Raw genomic sequence first — 24522 nt, forward strand, 5'->3', positions numbered from 1 at the left:
AACTTATTGAATTTACCATAATCTCCTACCAACCAAAATCTCATAAATCATGCACTGATTATTATTTCTAATATCTCTAACCATAATTTTTTGTTTCCAATTATTCCAACAAAACCTATTAAGAGAGGGCATTCTTGTACTAATATTTACGTCAAACTATACAAGCTTGTCATGATTAAGTGATTTAATGTAGTGAAATATAAGTAAGTGAAAGAAATATATGTATTTATTTATTTGATATAAATAATCAAACAACACAACAATAACATACCCAGTATTATCCCATATCATGAGGTCTGGAGAGGATAGTGTGTACGCAGACCTTACCCCTATCTTATGAGGATTGAGAGGCCGTTTCCAATAGACCCTCGGCTCAGGAAAGTATAAGCATCACATTAATGAAAATATAGACAAGAAGGGACAGTACCAAAAAGCCATATAAAAGCAGAATAAAAATAACAAGATAATAAGGTGATCAACAATGAAAAAAAACAACGGTTAGTCATAAAAAACTACTACCAACAGAAAGCGAGACTGCGTGCCAATACTACTGTTATGAACACTCTAGACTACCTACTCTACTACCCTCCTCGACCTCCATACCTTCATATCAAGGGTCATATCCTCGATCAGTTGAACCTGCGCCATGTCTTGCCTAATCACCGCTCCCCTCTTCTTTGTCCTACCTCTTACCTCTCCGTAGGCCCTCCAATGTCAACCTCTCACACCTCCTCACCGGGGAGTCCGTACTCCTCCTCCTCACATGGCCAAATCACCTAAGCCGCGCTTCCCGCATCCTGTCCTCAATAGGGGGCCACACCCACCTTGTCGCAAATAACCTCATTTATGATCCTATCTAACCTGGTGTGCCCACACATCCATCTCAACATCCTCATCTCTGCTACCTTTATTTTCTGGATATGAGCGATCTTGACTGGCCAATACTCAGCCTCATACAACATCGTTGGTCTGACCACCACTTTGTAGAACTTACCCTTAAGTTTCGGTAGCACCTTCTTGTCACACAAAACACCGGAAGCGAGTCTCCATTTCATCCATCCCACCCAATACGATATGTGACATCTTCATCAATCTCCCCATCCTCTGAATAATAGACCCAATGTACTTAAAACTTACTCTCCTAGGGATGACTTGCTAGTCCAGCCTCACCTCCCATTCCCCTCCTTGAGTCTCGCCACTAAATTTACACTCCAAGTATTATGTCTTGGTCCTGTTCAACTTGAAATAAATAATCCTTGTGAATAAAATTTTTATTGTGTATTTATTCGGTGCAAATCTAAATTAGTCGAATTAATTAATTTTTAAAAGGTTAAAAAAAAATAGAGTAGGTGAAATAAATATTCCTCTTCCTAGACAGCAGTGGCATACTCCGGTATTTTCATGCAAATGAAGGGTAATAAAGGCATTTAATAACCAACCAATGTACTGCTTCTGTGTTCCAAAGGTCGGGCCACGTAAAAACACTTCAGAAAAACGAGAGAATAAAAACGAAAGAGAGAAGAGAGAGAGAAAGAAGAGAGAGAGAGAGAGAGAAGCATAGAAGATTCAATTCACTCAGCAAAATAATTTCAATGGCGGTTAGGGTTTTGAATTGATTCCCCAATTTTTTTATACCTCAAAAAAACCTCAAATACTTCCTCTTCTTCCTCTTTTTTATCTCCCCTTTTTTTGCCCACTCAAAAACCCTAGTTATCGTTCCTCGTTATCCAATCTACACTACTGGCGCAGTGAATTTTGGCTTCTAGAAGTTTCCATGGGCGCTCAAGAGAAGTCTACAGGAACTAATAATCCGATGCAGGTTAGCTCCGTTTCTTAAATTCACTCCAAAAAAGTCGCACCTTTGCATTAACCCTAGCACTAATTTCACAGTGATTGTTTTTTCTTTAGAATTATTATATTACACAAGTGATTACGTGGTTATCCCGAACTAGTTGGGGTTGAATATTCACTATATTTTGACTATATTAACTATTCGCTGAGCTAAAAAAATGGATATTTACTGGGAATTCTGCACACTGTTTGTCCGAGTATTTATATTTCGGTTCAGTTTCCTTGTAGACAGAGGCGGAGCCAGGATTTGAAGCTTTTGGATTCGGGTCCTTTTGGGTTTTAATAATTTATATATATCCAATAGAGTTCTTAAGACAAATACAGGGTTTGTAACAAAACCTGGGTTTGGCTGAATCCATAATCGAAGAGCTAGCTATGACCCTGCTTTTAGAAGGTACTTTGTAGTGTTAAGTGGCACAGTATGTCTTCTATGTTCTTTGTGGGCCTTACCCGGTATATGTGTTAGGGGGAGGTAGCAGATACCCGGTGGAATAGCTGAGGTGTGCGAGAGCTTGCCCGAACACTGCCGTCATAAAAAAAGTCTTCTATACTTGCTTTGTTATACTGTTAAATTCTTGTGGGTTTTGTAATTTATGCTCTGATTATTCAGCCCTGCCCTGGGTTTGTAATTTATGCTCTGGTTATCCAGCCTTCTACAGTTTATATTAGACTAATTTATGTCTTCTGGGTACTGATCAATCCTAACTGACGCTGGACCTGTATTGTTGATTTGTATGTTAGAATTAAAAAAATCAGGCTCTTTTGGTTGGCGCCAAGGGAAACTTATGATTTTATATCTAATTGGAAGAGCTCTTGCTTTATAGTTGTTTCTGGTGCTTAGTTGTTTTTGCTTCCTCTTTTGTGTAATCTGTGTAGGCCGTAGGGTGAGGCAGCCACTTGTCGTCATATTGATGAATTTTTCAACTTCTTAATTTTTAATAGGTTGAGTACCAGATGTTTCTAGCACTCATCTTTTGGCATTTTTTGGAGAAAATCATTTACTTAATTGTTTTCCTAAATTGCAACTTTTGCACTTTTTTGTAGAAGAAAGAAAAATAGAGAAAATATCAGTTAATGGTTTAGCCCCCTTGGGACGGGAAACATATGCATGTGCCTGGAAATGTCATATGCACCAAAGAAAAATAAGATTTCTCCAAAAAGCATTCAGGTGAAACAGAGCTGGTTTGATTTGAGTGAACTTGTTTTAACTCTTCTGGTTCTTAGGGAGTCTAAGAATGTCCTCTTTAAGTTATAAAAGTCTTAAGCACAAGTTTCAAACTTGGTCTGCAATTAGATTTTTCCTGTGATTTGGAAAGTGAGATGGATATTTCGTATTGATGGATAAAACTTGCTCTTGAGATAAGGAAATTGGGATATGGAAAATATAAGAGAGACCTAATCGATCTTCGGATGATGTTGAAGTATGAATTTACAAAATTTTGAGTGACCTAAGATTTGCTACAATATGATACACAAGCTTCTAATTTAGCTATAAGCTTGAGTTGGCGTTGATGGTTAGCTTTGTATCTCAATGGATCTCATATGCAAGAGTTGAAAAACTTGTGAACAATCACATCACGAATCTTGCTAGATTATTGAGGGCACATGCAAGCAAACTTAATGTGAAAAAGCACAAAGCTACTTTAGTCTTAATAGTGACACACAATATTCAGCATACTATACCTTTTTGTCTATGAGTTAAATAGTGTTAGGGGGTGAAAGAGGGCGTAAATTGAACAAGTTTGGCTTGCTAGTGTTGAGTATTTGTGTAGATGTGTTATTGTTGCTTCAACGGACCTTTTGAAGTTAGTTTGTTATTAGATTAATGTTAAATTAGTGGGGATTCAGCCAAAAGTTTGAACTGAGAAGCACTTTACTGTGTGAGGATTTTAGGGTAAGTAGAATAAGATACTATTTTTTTCTGAAGTAAGTTTCTATCATCAAAAACCATCTAGCAGATGCAAAATTTACGAAATTGAGATTGAGTGAGCCCAAATATTAAGGAGAGACTAATAAGATTAAGGAGCGGACAAAATCCAAAAATTGATCAGTGTTATTTACAGGGGAAAGGTTAATCCGGCTAATTTCATTAAGCACAGCTAACCTTCAGGGAGTAGCTTGAAGCTGAGATTCCATCAAAACATATACCTAAGAATACTCGTAGGCACCATTTTCCAGATCTTGTATTTCAGTTCTCGCAGGCATCTCTAACGCATAACCCATTTAGTCCGAAAATAGTGAAAAACATGCTCCATAGGTCTGCTGCAACTTCACAGTGGAGGAATATATAAATTAATACTTTTTGATTTGGATTGACAAATACATCACCTGTTAGCTAGCGGAAAGCATTCTGATGAGGTTGTTTTGTGTTAAACAAGCTCCATCTAAAAACTCTCCAAAAAAATATATCCAGTACAAGTTTAATTCCAATCAGAAAAATGATTGTGAAATGAGATTATTTAGGATTGTTAGTGCGTAAATGCAGACAACCTAAATATGTGGACTCAGTCTTCCTGAAGAATAGTATGATGGATCATAGATGAAGATGTAGCACATTGAATTGGAATAAGAGATTGAAACCCTCAGGGGTTGGCCTGGTGGCAATTGACTTGAGCCTTGGGGTTTGCTCCCTTTCAAGGTCTCAAGTTCGAAACCCACTGGGTGCAAACAATTTCTGAGGGCCATCGGACTGGGTAAAACCTGAATTAACCGTGGTGCACTTGCGGGAAACTCCTTGCCGAGGGCCTGTGCACCCCCGGGAGTAGTCGGGGCTCAAAGAGACTCGGACACCCGGTGCAAATCAAAAAAAATGGAGGAGTGTTACAAGACTACTATATGGCAAAAAAATATCTAACTACATGAAATGCAAGTTTGTAAAACACTTATGAGACCAGCAATGTTGCATGAGAGTAAATGTTGGACCTCCAAGGTCCAATATATCCACAAGATGAATGTTGTAAATATGCAGATGTTAAGATCTGTATTTTTATAAAGGGGCCTCCTATTATGTAATGTCCACCATTAGCTTATTGCTCGTCTGTTTACATTAATAAAATTTTACCTACTTATCAAAACAGAAAAAGAAGATAGGCGTGCAATGGTACAAGTCCGTACAATATTAGAAATGATCCTTTATCGACAACGTGAACTTTTGTGCTGTCTTCTTATTTATCAACAAAGAATATTAAAAATGTACGCATCTAGTAGAGGATGCAAAAAGCGAATATAGAGGAAACATTGGAGAAGGTCACTCGAGATTGTTTGGTCATATCTTGCATAGATTTCCACATCCATTGGTTGGTAGGTATTTAAGAATATGATGGTTGAAGTTAAAAAGGAGGCAAACTTTTCGTTACTTGTTTAAAAAGGTAATAAATGAAGACAAAGAAGACCTAAGATCACACATTGTAAGTTGTCTCAGAAGGCCTAAAATCTCTTGGAATTGATGCAAACTTAGCTTAGAGTAGAATACCATTTATTAAAGAATCTATAAAGGTGATACCAAGTAGTTGAGATTGATGTAGAGGGCCAACGTTTCTTAAAAGGAATTTTATTTAGTATTGATGAGCCAACGAATATAGACGATCTACATATCTTACTCTAACTGATTGGTACGCAACATCATTGGTTTGTCAATCAACATATTGGATATTTTTTTTGATAAGTGAATCAACATATTGGATATTAAGAGCGAAGTTTAGTATAGAGTTTGCAGATTGGTAATGGATTGCATCAGTCGAGATGTCATTGGAGATGAACTTGTGCCGATGTAGGATAGTATCTTGGCATTGCTGCGCTAGTCCTTTGAAAAAAATAGATGTTATTGCACTTCCTATTCTTATTACCAGTGACTTTACCATCTGATATTTGTCGCATAGCAAGTAATCTTATTCTTTTGGATGTGATATTGGGTTATAACTTATAAACTGCAATTACATTTTCTAAAAATAAAAAATAAAAGATATTGGTATTAAACTCTGTCCAGTTTATTTTGATGAAACAATTGATTTGATTGCTGGCATCAAGAAGATGCATAATAGTTACAGCAGATTTATAGCAAAAAAGGTATAATGCTAGCTCCAATACAGATGTTGAGGCTAATACTAAGGAGGTAACAAAGTTCAAATAACTATCAGGGGAATCTACGGGGGGGAAAACTCTGTCCAGTTTTGTGCAGAAATGAAAAGATCTATCACTTCTTTTTTAATTTAAAAAGATATATTAAAGTTGTTTAAAACGCAAATTGGTTACATGAGTGGAACTGTGTTTGGTTTGTCGTTACCAGCTGAAACTTCCTCTGCAATTCCGGTGTGCAGGAGGTTTTGGAATACTTGTGCAGGTTGTAGCATCTTTTTGTTCTGTGCGCTTTTCTGTACTCAATGTAGATTTTCTTTTACATTCTTGTATCTTTATCTCTGTATTTTTTATGAGAACCTACCTTGCCTCTCACCTCCCACAAAACAAAAAACAAAGAAGAACCTTCCTGCCCTTTCCCAACTATGATTTCTTTACAGGCTGATGAACATTCCTAAGCAGCTTTGCCTACTAATATATTTGGCCTTGCAGTTGGTCTTTCTTACTTTCTCGTATTAATTCAATTTTGTAAGATTAACCTTGTCCCATCTATGTTGCAGCGTGTAAAGGTCTATCGTCTTAATGACGATGGAAAATGGGATGATCAAGGAACAGGGCATGTAACTGTGGATTATATAGAGGTGAGTTTTAGTAGAATGTTTGATGTTCAGTTTATACCATTTTGCTTGTTTTGTCAAAAAATGATTCATATGAACCGATTGAGAGGGTTAATTTATTGCTTCTGATTGTGGATGCTGATGCAGAGATCGGAAGAACTAGGATTGCTTGTACTTGATGAAGATGGTAACGAGACTTTGCTTCTGCACCGTATTAGTGCAGAGGATATCTATCGGAAGCAAGAAGGTATCCTCAAGCTCCATAGTTTTGTCCCCTTTCTCCCCTTCTATGAATTCTATTATGTTGTTATTCAGTTTCAGAATAAAATATTCTTCTATTCAGATACAATTATTTCTTGGAGGGATCCAGAGTATTCAACTGAACTAGCTCTTAGCTTTCAAGAGACGACTGGTTGCTCCTATATATGGCAAGTTTTTGGAAAATAAATTTTTACATTTATCTCCTTTTTGTTTGGTTATACTTCCCTCCTTGTTTTTTAGAAGCTGTTAGAAACATCAGCAAATAACATCTTATGTCTTTTTTTGCTTTGTAGGGACCATATATGTACTGTGCAAAGGAATATGCACTTCAGTAGTCTTAACAGTAAGTCTTTAACGTAATCATTTTATACTCTTGAAAAACAGAATATTGTTGAGCTCCCATGATTCTGAGTTTTTAAAATTTTGGCTGCAATTATGATACGGGATAGTCATACTTCTGGCCCCATGCAAATATAAGGAGTATGTACATTGAAAAATTTCGGTCCATTTTTCCCAATTAATTGAGTTGGAAATGGAACTTTATCTTCTTGGTTAGCATAGGTTGCTAAGACTTTTGGTCCTCAACTCAATTGTCAAACTGGAAATGTGAAAGTCAATTGCAATTTGTCGTCACTTAGTATAAAAATTTTCCCCACGAATACTTTTGAGTTGCTATTGTTAAACACTTCAATTGCTATTGTTATGATTGTGAGTCAATTATTCTGTTGGGAACAATGATTAGTTTATGTGAGGCGCATTGTTGATGATTTTGATATGAGTGTATGTGAGACATGTTATTGACGATATATAATCCTCTGACTGAGTTGGGAGATGCAATGAGAGATACTCCTGCATCAGAATGATTTATTAAAAAAAGTGGATATTGTTGTCTGACTGGTGGAGCTCTTCCTTTAACCTTATTTTCTTGGCGAAGTGTTCATTTTGACGAGGATTACTTTGAACATATAGATGTATTGCTACTACTGTATTCCCTTTTAATTTAAAATTTGTAAAAATTAGCTTCCGCAGATTTTTATTACCAAATTTGTTTTTCACGTTCACATTTCATTTTAAAAAATTTGAATTAATTGATTAGCTTGGATTTACGAATAGCATTTGTACCATCTTGGTACCCTTTTTATTTAATAAAGTTTTACCTTATCAAGAAATAACTTGGATTTACGAATCGATAATCTTGACCTCATAAAGTTGGGCTATCACGTGAAACGGGATTGAGGCTGTATGTTCTGCTGTCCGCCTATATCAGAGATCCTCCAATGGAGAGTCTGGGGTTCATGATATTGTAGTCTTGATTGTTTCGGGAAAAAAGAGTGTAAAATTATAAGTATGACGACAAAGGAAATAGTAAATCGATGCATTACAAAAATAGGTTCACATAGTTTCACTCTTACTTCAAGGACACCTGTCATTGGGCTCTCTTTACAAATTACTGTTGGTTTCTATTGGCTCATTTTTCGTACCTATCGGAAAAAGGTTTTATGTATATTACTTATTTATTTCTTTTCTTTTTTTTCCTTACTATTTTCAGATGAGACATTTCATAGTGTCAACAGTGACCTGAGGGAGTTGCCTCCGGTTGAGCTTTCTACGCTTTGCCAGATACTTGAGGTTTATCTGAATGTCCTCCTTCCAGTATTTCTTTTCTTCTTAAATAGTTCAAATGTCTTTTTCTTATATTGCCCTGATGATCACCTATTCTCAAAGTTGCACCCAAGGGTTTGGCTTGTGGTCAATGAAGTTGGTGTTTTTTTTTTCTTTGAGACTTGGGTAGGTGATTTCTTCCCATCTGCTAAGCCTTGGTGGCTAAGTTATTTAGTACCTATAAATAATTGAGGTGTGCGCAAGCTCGCCCAAACACTACCATTATTAAAAAAATTACTTGTTCTCAAAGTTTGAATGTCTATTAGGTTTGTGGTTAGTTTCAACCTCGAGGCCTTTAACACTCTCCTTGGGTACCTTCCACATCCCAACCAAATAAAAAGGCCTGTAAAAGTAAAAAGTTTAGGGCCAATATCATTATAAGGGATGCACCATAGGTAAAGCTCTCTTTTATTTTTTGCGAAGGCAATACTCTTTCGAGTGCTGTAAATCTTTTCATACTGTTTGCTGATTTCTGAAAATTTGTTGTTTATTGTTTGTTTTGCAGACAGTTGTGGAGAGTGGCATTGCTGATCAGTTGCGTGTTACAGAACTAATATTGCATGATGTGAGCTTCATGAATCTTTCAGTTCTCTAAGCTTGATTTCTTTTCGGGCAATAAATCTTCATTAAAATGAGGGTTGTGTGACCTCATATTAGCATCAGTAATATCTCCCTCGTAACAAAGAAGCCAAGAGTGGCAATGGTTGTGAAACTGCTTCGAGCATGTCAGCTTAGGAATTGTTCGCTATCATATTCATCACCTATCTTGAAGATACAGATGTTGGGTCTTCCCTTTTTAGAAGCAATTATTGATTACACTAACAATAACTGGATGAGAACTTAATTATCTGTTATAGATAAGTTGGAAAAATGGAAACTGAACCATGAGTGGATGTTACCTTTGTTTTCATATGTTAGGTATAAATTTTTTGTTGAGTCTCGCACATCGACTTAGGGATGGGAGACTTGATCTCTTTATATGGCTTGGGCAATCCTCACCTCACGAGCTTGCTTTTGGGGTTGAGTTAGGCCCAATGTCCATTTCTTATCAATTTTGATAGGTGTGGTAAACTTTTCAGTGCCTTTAAAATGGTGGTTGTATGTACAGTTTAGTCTTTCGTACTGCCAGGGCTCCTTCCTCAACCACTCTTCACCCCCCTGATTTTTCCCACTTTAGCCCTCTTCCACGTCAAGCTGTATTCAATCTGGGCCCTGGTAGCTTAACAGGGGCCCATGACTCCTTTGGAATCTGCACAGAATTTTCCGTCGCCGGCGTAATCTCTAGTGACCCCTCAGTTTCCCTCCCTGCCTCTTTCATCCTTATACCAGTCTTGGAATAGCTGGAGGCCTTTGAATCCTTTGTACTGTTTGTGATATCCTTTATGCTAAGTGCAATACTGTATTCAAGTTGTTGGTGCACTCTCCAAGGAGTTTCTGATTTATGTAAGACGAGAGAAATGCCCCCCCCCCCCCCCCCAAAAAAAAAAAATCAAAAAGAAAAAGAAAATCCCAGAAAGGGGAAAACATGAGAAGTGTTTCGCTCTTTTCATTGATCTTGGATCATCCTAAACTTGCTTGTTTATTCATTTGTTTCCTTGTTTTCTGAGTCATGGGTGAATCACTCTGAGTTGGTTTTTTTCTTCCACAGCAAGATTTTTTCCGTAAGCTGATGGATTTATTTAGCATCTCTGAAGATCTGGAGAACATTGAGAATCTTCACATTCTTTTCAAAATAGTGAGAGGAATCAGTTAGTATTGTCTATTCGTCACCCGTTTTTCTTTTGTGAATAGTTCTGCTTGTTTTTGTGGGTGTTAACTAATCAGCATGAAGTGGTTTCTTGCAGTTATGCTCAATAGCTCTCAGATCTTTGAAAAAATATTTGGTGATGAGCTGATAATAGATATTATTGGGTGTCTTGAATGTAAGTTTTTGATTTTATTACTTTCGATTTTTAGTTAAAATGACTTCTTTTGATCCCAATGGAACTCTATTGTTTAATTATATACTGAATCGCCAACCTCTTCCTCCCCCCACCCCCAAAAAAAAAAAAAAAACCGATAAAGGGCAAAAGAAGATAGGATTGCTTGAAGACCTGTAGTGGATGTGCTCCTTTCTTCCAACTTACTTATATTTGCATTTTAGTTGCGGTATATGGTAACCAATTTTGCTTCTTTTACGCATGAGTGTTAGCCGCTAGCTCTATGATTAGAATTTCAACTCGATATGGTTCATTTTAATTTCCTTATCTACAACAACTACGCCTCAATCTTAAACAAAGTTGGGGTCGGCGATATGAATCCGCACTTCTTTCCTTAAGCTCAACTCATATCATAATCATACCAAAATAAAATAAGAGTAGTACTGAAATTAAGTTTTTTTAATATATATATGTATGTATGATAATAATAATAATAATAATAATAATAATAAAATATTAATAATATTAAAAATTCTCTAACAAATTTAAAGCCTATTCCTAACTAGTAAATATCATCTATATGAATCTTAGGTGAATGTATGTTTTGGCAATTCAGTTAGGGATGGAAATGGGGCGGTGCGGGGCGGGGCGGGTTTGATCTTATGCGGGGCGGTTGCGGGTTTTATTGCGGTTCCTTGCGGGTTTACTCTATGGAAGTCACTATGGACCGTACAAATAAGGCAAAAAAATAGTGAAGAAAATTCTCTGTGACATTGGTACTTTTCTGCACTAAATTTATAGGTGATTGAATCAACTTATTTTCCATTTGTCTTTGTTTTTGGGTATCATATGGTGGCCTACAAGAGGGGGATCCGTATTATGTCCTTAAAAAGGTTCTTTTAATTATATACATACGGTCTTTTTTTGACAAAAGATTAGTAAATGAATATAGGAAATTCTTGTGAGGTCATTTTCTTGTATTTATAAAGTAACTGGTTAGGAGATAATTCTTACTGAAAACGGAGAAAAGAAAAATACTATAAAATCAAGCAGAAAGTATATGTTCACATATATGAGCTTACATATTATATATTATAAACTAGTTATAAAATAATTATGGTGCATATTTGTTATATGGAAATATATCAAGTACAAGTTAATATGTAAATTTAGGTATACGATATGTTGATGTTACGCTTTTCAACACGTTTATTTTCTAGCTTTTACGCGTTTCAATTAAGTTATATTTTATATTATAATTTCTGAAAATAAAAATATAATAGTTGGATCCATATGAGGGATTTAGGAAACTGAAAAAAATAAAATATTAAACTTGTGCTTTTTCAGCAAAAATAACAAATGAAAAAAAAAATTGCTGGGCGAGTCTTTGCGGGGCATGGCGGGGTGGGTTGAAAATAGAAAAAACTGCTATGCGGGGCGAGTTAAAATTTTGCGGGTTAAGCTCAAACCCGTCCCGCCCCGCCCCATTGCCATTCCTAAATTCAGTGGAAAATTTAATCTGCAGATGTGAATGGCAAATGTATGTTTTGGCAATTGAGTTGCAAAATTTTTATGCATTGTGCTGTTAGTTGTTTTATTTGATTTAAAGAGCATTTGGGGGGTTGATAATTGGATGACAAAGTAGAAGGGAAAAGGTAGAAAATTTGCTCGAGGTAAACTAGTGTTTGATTATAGGAAAAAAGCTCATTATTGCCCCTGTACGATTGTAAATAGTATACGTTTGTCCTCCGTTTCATTTTACGTCCAAAATCCACCCTACCGTTAACAAAGTAAGTGGAACTGCCCCTAACCCTAACGGATGGCCAATGTGGCACTTGACCCTATTCCCTTTCTCTTTCTTTCTCCTTGAGTTACGACAAAAGCAGCGACCAAAACGGTGGAACCTCTATCACTGGAAAACTCCATCTCGTTGAAGGTCCATCCGAAACCCTTGGATCTGGTCGGATCTGAACGGATGTGACCGGTATGTCATTTGGTGGCCTTTCTTTTCTCTTAATCTGGCCGGAATACACGAACTACGGTGACTGCTAAGTTTCCGGCGCTCCTGTTGTTTTGGACGTCGCTCGTTAGCCTACTGCTGTGATTTTTCTGTTGTGAAATTGGTATGCTCCGTCGATTGCTTGTGATTGACCATGATTTGGTGTTGCTCACACTTTCACTGTTTCTCCATCTCTGGCCCATGAGTTTCTCGACTGCTCTTGTTTGTCAGATGCTACGTCTTTGATGGTTGAAATTGTTGTTACTAAATTTTCAATTGTGCTGTTGCTATAGTAGTTTAGACGTGCATTCTAATCTTGTGCTTAAATAAATTGTGGGTATAGTTTTTCCTAAGTCTCTATCTGATTGAATGATTATGAAAAAGCACAACGTTTTGAGGCCACCTGTGTTCGTCCTGGAGAATTTTGTGACCCTTTATGAAGTTGTTTGGATTCACTGGTGCTATCACTCATCTCTGTTTCAAGTTTGGAAATTCAGTCGTGAGAATCTCGAAACCCATTATGGTGTGTTCTTTGGGTGTCGAAAACTTGAAGTTGACAATTCGATTTGTTGATTATATATGGAGGAAATCAGCTGGGTGTTGTTGTTTGGAGCTTAAAATCGTGAATCAAACATTAAATTCGTGGATTTAAGTGAAGAACAAATTTGTACTCCATTTTTTGGGTTGCCGAAATTTGAAGTTGAAAAAAGACTCAAGAATCTGAAATTCTTGCTTGTTTCCTACTGAAATCGAGTGAAAAAAATAAAAATTGGAGCTTGAAACGGGAAGAATAACACTGATGTTTATAGATTTGGAAAAAAAAAATCACCATTAAAGGATTTGTAAGAATGCTTGAGAACATAAAATGGGTATTCTAATTTGCTGAAGTTTAAGCAAAGTGTTAGCTGGAATTTGTTGAGAATATTAATGTCGAGAAGTTATGGTTGCAACTTGAGTTAGTTTGATGAAAAACTTGGCCTAGTTTGGATTGAAAAATTTGAAGCAAAGATGAAGAACTCATGGAAGAAGAAGAAGTAGGGAGCCCGGAGGGGGTGGGGTTGGGGGGATATGTTTTAATTTTTTTTATTGAGTAAATAAGTGACTTGGCAGCTGACATGGAAAAAATGGAGTGGGTCAGGTGCCACATTGGCCATCCGTTAGGGTTAGGGGCAGTTCCGCTTACTTTGTTAACGGTAGGGTGGATTTTGGATGTAAAATGAAACGGAGGACAAACGTATACTATTTACAATAGTACAGGGGCAATACTGAACTTTTTCCCTTGATTATATTATCTCCTCTACTTGAGTAGCTGAGTCACTTATCTGCAAAAAGGAGTGACTGAGTCTTTCATTTGGTGCTCTTTAGATATGCTGCTAATCCTCTTGTTTCGGGATTTGGCCTTGCTTTCTTTTCTGGTATGTGCTTTTTGAAAACTGCAAACTCTTACTAGACCAAGTGCTTAGGTTCAATCCTTGTTTATTTTTGTTGTAGTTTAGAATGTTGAACTCAATCGCATTTGTTGTTGGAGTGGGACACTTTAGGGCTTGTCATTGTTATTGGCGAAGTGTTTTGAGTTGTATATAACAAGGACATTCTTGATGCGCGTATAGCACTGTGGATTGTGAATTTGGGTTTCTTGTATGTGGATAACCATAATCTGTTTGATGAGTTAATATTTTTGCCGTTTTCAAGCTTTCTTTGCTTACTTGTTCTCATTTTGGAATGGCCTGATGCATATTTTGGTCAACAGATGATCCAGATGCTCCTCATGTTCATCATCGCAATTTTCTGAAAGAGCATGTGGTCTTTAAGGAGGTATGTTATGTTTCTTTTCTACTCCATACCTCCTACTGACTTCCGAGGACCTCTGAGGAATGTTTGCTGAAGTGTCTTGTTTCCCTTGTGGGTGTGGTAGGCTATAGCTATTAAAGATCCATTAGTCCTTTCAAAGATACATCAAACATACCGAGTTGGCTATCTGAAGGTGATACTTTTTTTTTTCTTTTTTACCTTTTAGACCATGTACTATCAATGAAACTTATAGTTTGTGGGACTAACATTCAGGATGTCATTTTGCCTCGAATGTTGGATGACGCAACAGTTGCAAACCTTAATTCCATAATCCATGCAAACAATGCAGTTGTAAGATTTGCTTTTGCTGTAGTTAAAATATTCTATCTTGTGGTTATTATGGTCTCCTGATTATTTGGTTTTGATACAGGTTGTATCTCTCTTAAAAGATGATAGCACCTTCATTCAGGATTTGTTTGGAAAGTTGAAGTCGCCTTCCACATCTGCAGAGTCAAAGAAAAATTTGGTAAAGAAAATTGTTGTTTCCTCTCTCTTTTATGCTTGCCTCTCTTGCATTGCAGCTATTAATTGATTTCTTTGTTCTTTTCTTAGAAGACATTTAATTGTTCACTATCTTGTCAGCTTCTGATAATTGCTTGTCCTTGTAGTCTTTGGATTCTTATCTTATTTTCTGTTGGGTCATCATTCTTTTATATTCTTTTTGCTTGCTGTTTTGTCAGTAATTGAATTGGTCAAACATAAGATTTGAGGGCAATCTTTTCCCTCTTTATACTCGTTGATAATGATAATACAGAGTAATTTCTTGTAACAATATGGAGAAACACTGCAATCAAGATAGTATACCACGTAAAGAACCTTACAAACAAACATGGTTCTCTACAAAGAGCACCCAAATCTTAAGTACCAACCTTAATCTTAAAGGCGCTCTCCTATAATCTGTTCAAAAGTAATTTCAATCTTTAATGCATTCTCGTTCCTTTCCCTCCATCATGTCCACATGACCGCTAGGGGTGCTACTTTCTGCTTTTATTCTACTTCTCTACGACTCCAAATATATTCCACACCATACACCATAACTTGTGTGCAACAGGACAATGACGTAACAAATTGTTGACACCATCTCCTGCTATCTTTCACATAAAGCACCAGCTTGTGTGTATCTTCCTCCTCGGCCTCTATTAGCACCTTGTTGGTGCTTTAGTAACCACATTCTATTAAAAACAAGAAAAATACACATTCTATCTCGACTATTTCACGGGGTACCTGCTATCTCCCACCAGCATAGGGTAAATCTGTCTACCAAGGCTTAGGCCAATGGGAAAAATTACCTAGTATTTTTTTGTCTCGGTGAGAATTACGTGCATTCCCCCCTCCTCCTGGAATTGATTGTGTCGAGCGCCTCTTCCCTCTTATTACCCATGGTATATCCAGTGTGTTTGAGAGCAAGAAGCGCAAAAAAGCGACAGGGGCTCGCCTCGCGTCAAAAGCGAAGCGCACGCTTCATTGAAGTGAAGCACAATTCTTAAAAAACATAATGTAAACCTTGCAAAGACACTATAAATAATCAAAAAGTTCAATTTAAAGACTTAAAAGTAGGTACCACCAAATCCTCCACAAACCATAGGACAAGCAAAATCAAAGCTACTAAATTACTAGAATCAACATCTTATTCTTCTACTCTTCTTGTTCTTCTTCAAGATTGTCAAAATCTTGAATTCCTCTATTATCTTCATATTGCTCGTCATCTTCTTCTTCCCCCTCCTCTTCCTCTTCATGATCACTTTCATCTTCATCAATTAGGGATAAGGATCGACTTGTAGTAGCCACACTTTTTCCTTTTCTAATCGAGATTGAACTTGAAGTATTCCCCCTTAAACCATAAGGATTCTCTCCAACTCCACTAGCATCCGCAACATCACTCCAAGTGAAATTAGAGTCGCCTTCAAATACTTCTTCATCTTCACAATTTTCGGGGACTCCGGTTAGCCACTCATTAGCCTCATCAATATTGTCCAAAAGAATTGGATCAATTAGATTGCGGTGGTTGTAGCGACGCCTTAATGCTCTATTGTATTTTATGAACACTAGATTATGGTGGCGTTTCAAGGTTAGTCGATTCCTCTTCTTTGTATGAATTTGCAAACAAGATGTGTCAACCAATTAGTAGGAGTTAGGACAATTGAGATATAATTTACTTTATCTCAAAACACGAAATCATTCTTTTTATTTCTCACGTGTTAAAAAACATTCCAGTTCCTTTCACATCCAGATGAGTTACAAGTTAAACTTAGAACTTTGATGGCGAAAGTCTGTAAATCTGGAGTCTCTGCACCATATTGGTCCCACCACTCAACTATAGAAGTTAAAAAAAATATTCAAGAGTTAATAAGTATAAAAAATACATTAAAAGTTAGAGCTATAAAATATAGAAGCACTTGGTCACCTGGCTACTTCGTCTTTCTTTGTTTAGTAGCCAGTCGTAGCTTAAAAAGTCCTTCAGCTGCCTTGTAAATAGCAAACTGATCTACTATCTTTTCTTGCAAGTCTTCATCTGAGGTCAACTTAATGACACACTAATGGAATCCTATCCACACTTCTCTAGCCAATGAATTATTCTTATACTGATCATAAAAGAGTGACGGGTTCAGAATAAGTCCAGCTGCATGCAAAGGTCGATGAAGTTGCTCCGTCCATCTTGAATCAATGATCTGAAAGACCTTTGCATATTTCTGCTCATCAGTGAATGATGCTTGAATAGCCTCCTTGGCCCTATCCATAGCTTCATAGAGGTAGCCCATTGGTGGTTTTTGCTCCCCATCCACCAAACATAGTACTTTAACCAAAGGGCCACCAATTTTAAGAGCATGAAGGACATTATTCCAAAAAGAATAAGAAAGAATAATGCGTGCAACATCTTTCCCCCCAATTTCCTTTGCAAATTACTCTTGTTCCAGTCCTCTGAAATGAACAACTTTCTCAAATTGGCTTTTTGCAAGTGGATACTATGCAAAGTCAAGAAAGCAATGGCGAACTTTGTCTTGCCCGGTTTCACCAAATTTTTTTGTCTGGTGAATCTTTTCATCATATTCAATAACAAGGGCCGCTGAGCAATATAAGAATGTACCCTAACGCCCTGGCCAAAAACTGTAGAGAAGGGTTTTTCCTTGAAAATGTCCCTGAATATTAAGTTGATACAATGAGCCGCACATGGAGTCCAATAAACATTCGGGTACGCTCCTTGCACCATGCCACCCGCTTTCACATTTTCACTCTCATTATCAGTGACCACTTGAACAACTTTGCTCTGGCCAATCTTTTCAATGGTGTTCTGAAACAAGGTGAACATTTTGATGTGGTAAGTGGACGAGTCGCTAGCATCAATCGACTCAAGAAACAAACTTCCCTTGGGAGAATTCACCAACACATTAATAATCATTTTCCCATTTCTTGCCGTCCACTTATCCATCATAATGGAGCAGCCATACTTGTTCCACACAACTTTATGTTCCTCCACAATTTTATTAGTCTCCTCCACTTCCTTATTTAGATAAGGACCTCTGATTTCATGATAAGTGGGAGGCTTCATTCCAGGTCCATATTGACCAACGACCTCAATAAAGTCTTCAAAAGTGTCAGTATAGTTGACACAATTGAAGGGGAGCCCATCGTCATAGACCCATCGTGCAAAAGCTCTAACTGCACGATCCCTCAAAATGTCCTTAGCAATTTTTTGTACATCTTTTCCACCGCTCTTTGCTTCTAGCTTCTTTAGGAAATAGCAATCTACAGGACCTTTAGTCTTACTCGTACCCGTCAATCCATTGCTTAAAGAGATTGCATCTCTTCCCCTTTGTCACTTTCTTCAATATCATCATCATCATCATCAAGATTGGTCACAAATGGTTGATGACTTATTTGATTTTTTTGCTCCTTCTTCTTCTCAACAAAATTCTTTATTTCATCCCTCACCTCCGGTGGGCATTTCGGACAACTTGTGACGTTTCTATCGCCACCAATAAGATAAAATTTAAAGCGATAAATTCCACCTGTTGTAATCTTGTTACAAAACTTGCATACAACATTTGTATTCTTCTCATTAACTCTATCGCCATATCGCCAAGCCGGGTCTTTATCTTTCGATCTTTGAGACATTTTGAAATCCCTATTAAGATATAAGAAAATACATAATCAAATAAACTGAAAATACATATAATATATATAATAATTAATTTTATAAACCGAAATACACATTAAAAAAATCAAATAAACTAAAATATAACATATATAATTTTCTAAAATGAAATACATATAAAATTAATCAAATAAACTGAAAACATAACATATATATAATAATTAATTTTATATACTGAAAAATACATTAAGAAAATCAAATAATAATAATTAATTTTCTAAAATGAAATACATATAAAATTAATCAACACCTGCCCTAGCTGTGCAGACGGCTGGACGAGAAAAACTGAAAAAGAGAAGAGAAGAAGAAGGAAGAAAGAAGGAAGGAAGAAGAAAGAAAAAAAGATAAAATACCTCAGGGTGAGCAGATGCCTGGACGGGAACAAGAAGAAGAAAGAAGAAAGAAAAAAAGGAGAAGAAGAAAAAGAAAGAAAAAAGAAAAAAAAGAAGAAAAATTACCTAGAGGTCTCTGGCGACTGAAACCCTAGCAGCAGCAATTGATTTTGGGAAGAAGAGAGAAATTGTCGTTCAATTTGGTCTTAGGGGTCTGTTTTGTAGAATAAAAGAACAGACCCAAGCTTTTTTTTTAAAAAAAACTGACCCCTCTGAACAGAAGCGAGTGCTTCTGCGCTTCACGCTTCAAAGTCGCTTCGCGCTTCATCTGGTCGAGTCGCCTCAGGCATGGAAAAGCGAGCAGCCATCGCTTTGCGTCGCTTCTTGCTTACAGCGACGAAGTGATCGCTTTTTAAAACACTGGGTATATCTTGGCTTATCACCCACCAAATCCCCATTCTTGTTATCGGTCATTTATTAACTAATGAATCCCAATGGTCTTCCATATATATCAGATCACTTCAGGATCTCATAATTTCTCTGGACTCATGTCTAGGTTACTAATCTTGAGCGGGGTGGGAGTGGGAATATCAGCTTGCATATAATAAATAACATAATAAATAACAGAGATTGTAAATACTCAATGTTAAGTTGCAAAAGACAAGTTCACTACATTGGACTTTTTGAATCATTCAATGGAAGCCGTGCGTGGTGTCATTTCTCTTTATATTAAAGACGTTTCAGTAGTTGCATCTTTTTCCTTTTTGGTGGGAGGGGGGGTGGTAAGGATCATTTTCCAGAATTTTTTGGGTTTATGTTTAAGCAGCAAGCTAAGGGATTTCTTTTTAGTTAGTTATTTTCCATTCGAATTGTTTAAAGCAAGTGGAATACGAAACTCTTGGTATCCTGGTCTAAGGGTGGCATGTGGGCCGGGCCCGTTCCTAAGTGGGCTTCGCGGGCTTCTTGTTGGAACCGGTCCGGGACCACGAACTAACGGTCCCGTGTTAAGTGGGCCGGTCCCGGGCCTAAGCGAGCCCAAGTGGGCCCAACAGATACTTTCTATTTTTTAAATTATTTTTATACAAGTTAGAGAAAAAAAATGGTAACAAAAATATCTAAGGCAATTCCTAGTAAATTATATTATAGAATTGTCACCTAAATTTTTTAATTCAAATTTAAAGACAAAAATATTGTAAAGAGATATTCAAAGCAATGCGTTATAATATATATATATATATATATATATATATACTAACTATCGAATATGGCTTAAGATCTCTCTCTCTATATATATATATACATCTTACTACACTATACTATATATACATCTTACTATATTAAGATGTATATATATATATATATATATATATCTTACTATATACATAGTATATAAGTCATATTCGATAGTATACATCTTACGATATACTATATATACATCTTACTATAGTATATCGTAAGATGTATACTATCGAATATGACTTATATAGTATGTAGTAAGATGTATATATATATATATATATATATATATATATATATATATATATATATATATATATATATATATATATATATATATATATATATATATATATATCTTAAGATGTATATATAGTATATCTTAGTATACATCTTACGATATACTATAGTAAGATGTATATATAGTATATCGTAAGATGTATACTATCGAATATGACTTATATACTATGTATATATATATATATATATATATATATATATATATATATATATACTATATGTATGTATAGCTTATATATATATATATATACATATATACATCTTACTATATTAAGATGTATATATAGTATATCGTAAGATGTATACTATCGAATATGACTTATATACTATGTATATAATATAGATATATATATATATATATATATATATATATATATATATATATATATATATATATATATATATATATACTATATGTATAGCTTAAGATATATAAAAAGACAAAAATATTGTAAAGAGATATTCAAAGCAATGCGTTATATTTTTATTATAGCATTAAAAAATCATGGCAATATCTTTCTTAGTCTTCCTCCCCCTATGGAATGAGCACAACAAGGTGCTAATACCACCATTGAGAAGAAAAAGAAACTAATCAAGATGTGCCAAAATACAAGTTACATATTAATTTACATGGTATCTCTTACAAATTTCATAAATCCTTCAAGGTCCGGAGGAATTTCCGTTGGTGGTGGCGGAAATGAAGCTTGGTCATCACCGCTTCCAGGCGAAGCATCATCCTCCGCAAGTTCAGCTAGCATTTCTTCATAAGCTTCGTCTACCTCTGGTTGTGATTCAGCAAGTCCAAAATTTCTTCTTTCCGAACGGATCCAATCTCTGAAAAGTACTGATTTTTCCAAGCTCTCCCTCATAGACGCTCTATAATCACCGAGTTGAAGTCTTGCTTGACTGAAAGCGCTCTCTGATGCCACTGTTGAAGCTTGAATAGTTAAAATGTCTCGGGCCATCCTTGAAAGAATCGGAAAGTGTTTTTCTTTGTCCTTCCACCATTCCAAAATATTAAAGGAGCCGTCGGGATTCACTTCCTCAATTCCCTGTGACAAATAAACTTCAAGCTCATTTAGTTGTGAAAAATCACTAGTACTAGAACCTTGAGAACCCCTGAACCCTGCCCAAGCACTAAGTGCTCTTACTCCCGCAGTTCTTTTAGATGATTGAGAACTAGAAGAAGAAGGAGTTGGAACATTTGGTCTAGCATGATCTAATGCAACTTGATAAGCATTATAAATAGTTTGAACATTTATTTTAATTGAGGCTATTGCGTCCGCAAGTGTAGACAACTCCTCATCTTCAAGTGCTAAACCATTATAAACAGTTTCATACCAAAATTGAGGACCTCCTAATTTCATAGTAGGATTTAACAATGCAGCAACACCATAAATAGGGGGAATAGGGAAAAAATATTTTTTAAATTTTTTTCTCATGGAATCAATAGCAAGTTGATAAATTTCTCCACCCTCTGAAAAATGATCAAACAAATTTGCAAGTTCTGCAATATAAACTAAACAGTTAGAAATAGTAGGATAATATTGCCCAGAAAATTCATTTGTAGCAATATGAAATTTTTCTAAAAAATCTACAAGCATTTTAACATTAGCCCAATCCGCATTTGTAAGGTGCTCATCATCATCACTTACATGAGCATTAAACGTTGAGTTTATGGGGTTTCTATATTCATATGCAACAACTAAACTTTCATACATGTAATTCCATCTAGTTGGACAAGGTTTAGGAACCTTTCTTTCTCTTAGGCCAAATTCATCGCATCTTTTAAAATATTCTCTAAGTCTACTTCTACGGTTTGAATAAAAAAGCCAATTAAGAGCCATTTTAACCTTTTCAATTTCAACATTTAAAATTCGCATACCATCACCCACAATTAAATGGTAAATATGACAAATACATCTAACATGAAAAATGTTACTAAATGCAGGACTTAGTGTAGTGGTAAGCAAGGCTACAACATTTGTGTTACTAGTAGCATTATCCATTGAAACTGACATTATTTTATCACTAATGCAAAAATATCTACAAATATCCGTAATCGTGCTAGAAATAAACTGCCCTGTGTGACGTGAATTAATTATTCTATAAGCAATAATGCGCTTTTGCATTATCCAATCCTCATCAATCCAATGACTGGTAACAGTAAGGTAATCACAGTCATTACCACTTCTACCAATATCAGTTGTAATAGCAACACGACAATTTATATGAGTAAATAAATAGCGCAAATATTGTTCATATTCATGTTTATATTTATAAATATCACTCTTTACGGTTGTGCGAGGAAAACCTTTATAAGTAGGATTATAAACTTTTCTAATATAATGCACAAAGTGAGGGTTAGAAGGAAAACTATAGGGTAAGCACATAACAGTAACCATTTTTGCCAATTCTTCCCGATCTTTTTTTGGATCATAATATAAAATACCACCGGTAACAGTGTTAATTCCCGGTTGAAATTGATTTGACCCGGTACTAAGGTCAGCCTGACTAGGTGCACTTGTCCCCTCGGCCAAAGCTTTCATACGAAAATATCTAGCTTTATCTTGAGGGTGTAGCAATATGTGTCTAGTCAAACTTCCCGTCCCCCCCGACTTCCAACATATTTAAAAACTAACTCTTTGCCACAAGTTTTACACTTAGCCCTATTTTTTTCTCTTAGTTGAGTAAAAAATGGCCAAACAAGAGATGTTTCTGCCCGTTTAGAAGGTTGTCTAGAAAAAGTAGGGGCAGTAACAGGAGGGTCAGACGGGGGATCATTTGGATTATTATTAGTTGGGTTAACTTCAGGAGCAGGACTAGTGGGTGTATCGTCATCCGGTTGCGTTTCATCAAAATCTATTTCTTCATCATCATTTTCATCAATAGTTGGATTACCATAAAGAGCATTCATATATTCATGGTTTAATTGTTCACCGGGTGCAATATTATGGCAAAATTGACTCTCGGTAAATTGTAATAAACTATTATCGCTATCAAGAATAGGAGGTGTAGGACGGGTAACAGGTTTGGGCCGGGGAGCCGGGGGAAGTGGAGGAGGAACAGATTGGCCACTAGATTCACCATTCTTGGATTTTCCCTTATTTTTACTAAATATTTTTTTAAGGAATAAGCCATCTTAATTAATCAAGCAAAGTAAATAAAACAAACAAAACTATAATATTAAAACTTAAGAGTTGGAACGAGTTTACCGAATTGACGAACAACTTGTTGAAAAATAATTATCGTTGAAGACTTGAAGACTTCAATTCACCAACTTCACAATTTTGCACAAATTGTAACAATTAAGTAAGCAATTATAGAAGAATATTAGAGAGATTGATGATTTTGTGAGAAAAATGAAAGAATGAAGGAGTATTTATAGTTGAAAATAGGAAAAAAAGTGTAATTATAAAAAGTTTGGGGTTAAAACAAAATTTGGGGGGTTAAATGACTATTTTGCAAATAGCCAACGGCTATTTTGGCAGACCAAACGGCTAGTTTTTAAATGGCCAAACGGTAATTTTTTTTTTTAAAATTATCCGTTGGGCCCGGATAGGACCGTTTGGGACCGCTTGAACCGGCCCACTTCTCAACCGGTCCCGGTCTCGCGGGCCTCGCCTATGAGACCGGCACACTACCCGGCCCACCACCCCACGGTCCCGGTCCTATCCGGTTAGGACCGTTTAGGCCCACCGCCCATGTGGGCTTGCGGTCCTGGGCCGGTCCCGGTCCTAACCGGCCCACATGCCACCCTTATCCTGGTCAGATAAAAGAAAATATTTTCAACCAATTTCTCATCGGGGCTAGATCTTCCTTTTCCCTTTTAAGCCTAGAAAGAGTGTGCTGGTTAGATATAGAAGTTGCCTGGCGCAAATGTAGGAAAATTTCGAACTCGGGTGGGAGTGGAATTTGCAGAATTATGTATCGTAGTGTCTGTTTAACATTAGTTCCAAAATTTACTTTTTATGCTATTCACCTGTAGTGAGATTGCAAAGAGTAGTTGAGCTTGTTGGATGACATGCTAGAAAATTATTGTCTTTTCTTCCACCACAAATCCAAAAATCTGGAATGCACAGGTTGGAGTCAAGCCTAACTCCTCCATCACTATGATGGACTTTGGATTAAAAAAGAAATCCAAAAATCTGTCCCTGGCATTTGGCATGTTGTTGCGCTCATAGTATATCCTTTATTGAGCCATGATAATAATAGGTAAATCATGTACTTATTCCTCTTTCAGCCATCCCTAAAATGTGTGGTAGTA

At 36.3% G+C, this 24522-nt stretch overlaps 1 protein-coding gene across 4 annotated transcripts in view; it reads left to right on the plus strand.

Annotated features, from left to right (window-relative positions):
• Nucleotides 1–1483: 1483 nt before the first annotated feature.
• Nucleotides 1484–24522, plus strand: part of LOC107766687 (uncharacterized) — a 28808-nt gene continuing 5769 nt past the window's right edge. For all 4 annotated transcript variants that reach the window (XM_075231327.1, XM_075231329.1, XM_075231328.1 and 1 more), the window contains exons 1-13: nt 1484–1819; nt 6486–6566; nt 6690–6789; nt 6886–6970; nt 7097–7146; nt 8353–8432; nt 8971–9030; nt 10114–10213; nt 10310–10387; nt 14134–14198; nt 14299–14367; nt 14448–14525; nt 14605–14700. In XM_075231327.1, coding sequence (XP_075087428.1) covers nt 1775–1819; nt 6486–6566; nt 6690–6789; nt 6886–6970; nt 7097–7146; nt 8353–8432; nt 8971–9030; nt 10114–10213; nt 10310–10387; nt 14134–14198; nt 14299–14367; nt 14448–14525; nt 14605–14700 — 987 coding nt within the window. In that variant the 5' untranslated portion in view covers nt 1484–1774. The remainder of the gene's footprint in view (nt 1820–6485; nt 6567–6689; nt 6790–6885; nt 6971–7096; nt 7147–8352; nt 8433–8970; nt 9031–10113; nt 10214–10309; nt 10388–14133; nt 14199–14298; nt 14368–14447; nt 14526–14604; nt 14701–24522) is intronic.

The sequence above is a fragment of the Nicotiana tabacum genome, chromosome 15, assembly GCF_000715075.1.
Source record: "Nicotiana tabacum cultivar K326 chromosome 15, ASM71507v2, whole genome shotgun sequence".
NCBI lineage: Eukaryota > Viridiplantae > Streptophyta > Magnoliopsida > Solanales > Solanaceae > Nicotiana > Nicotiana tabacum.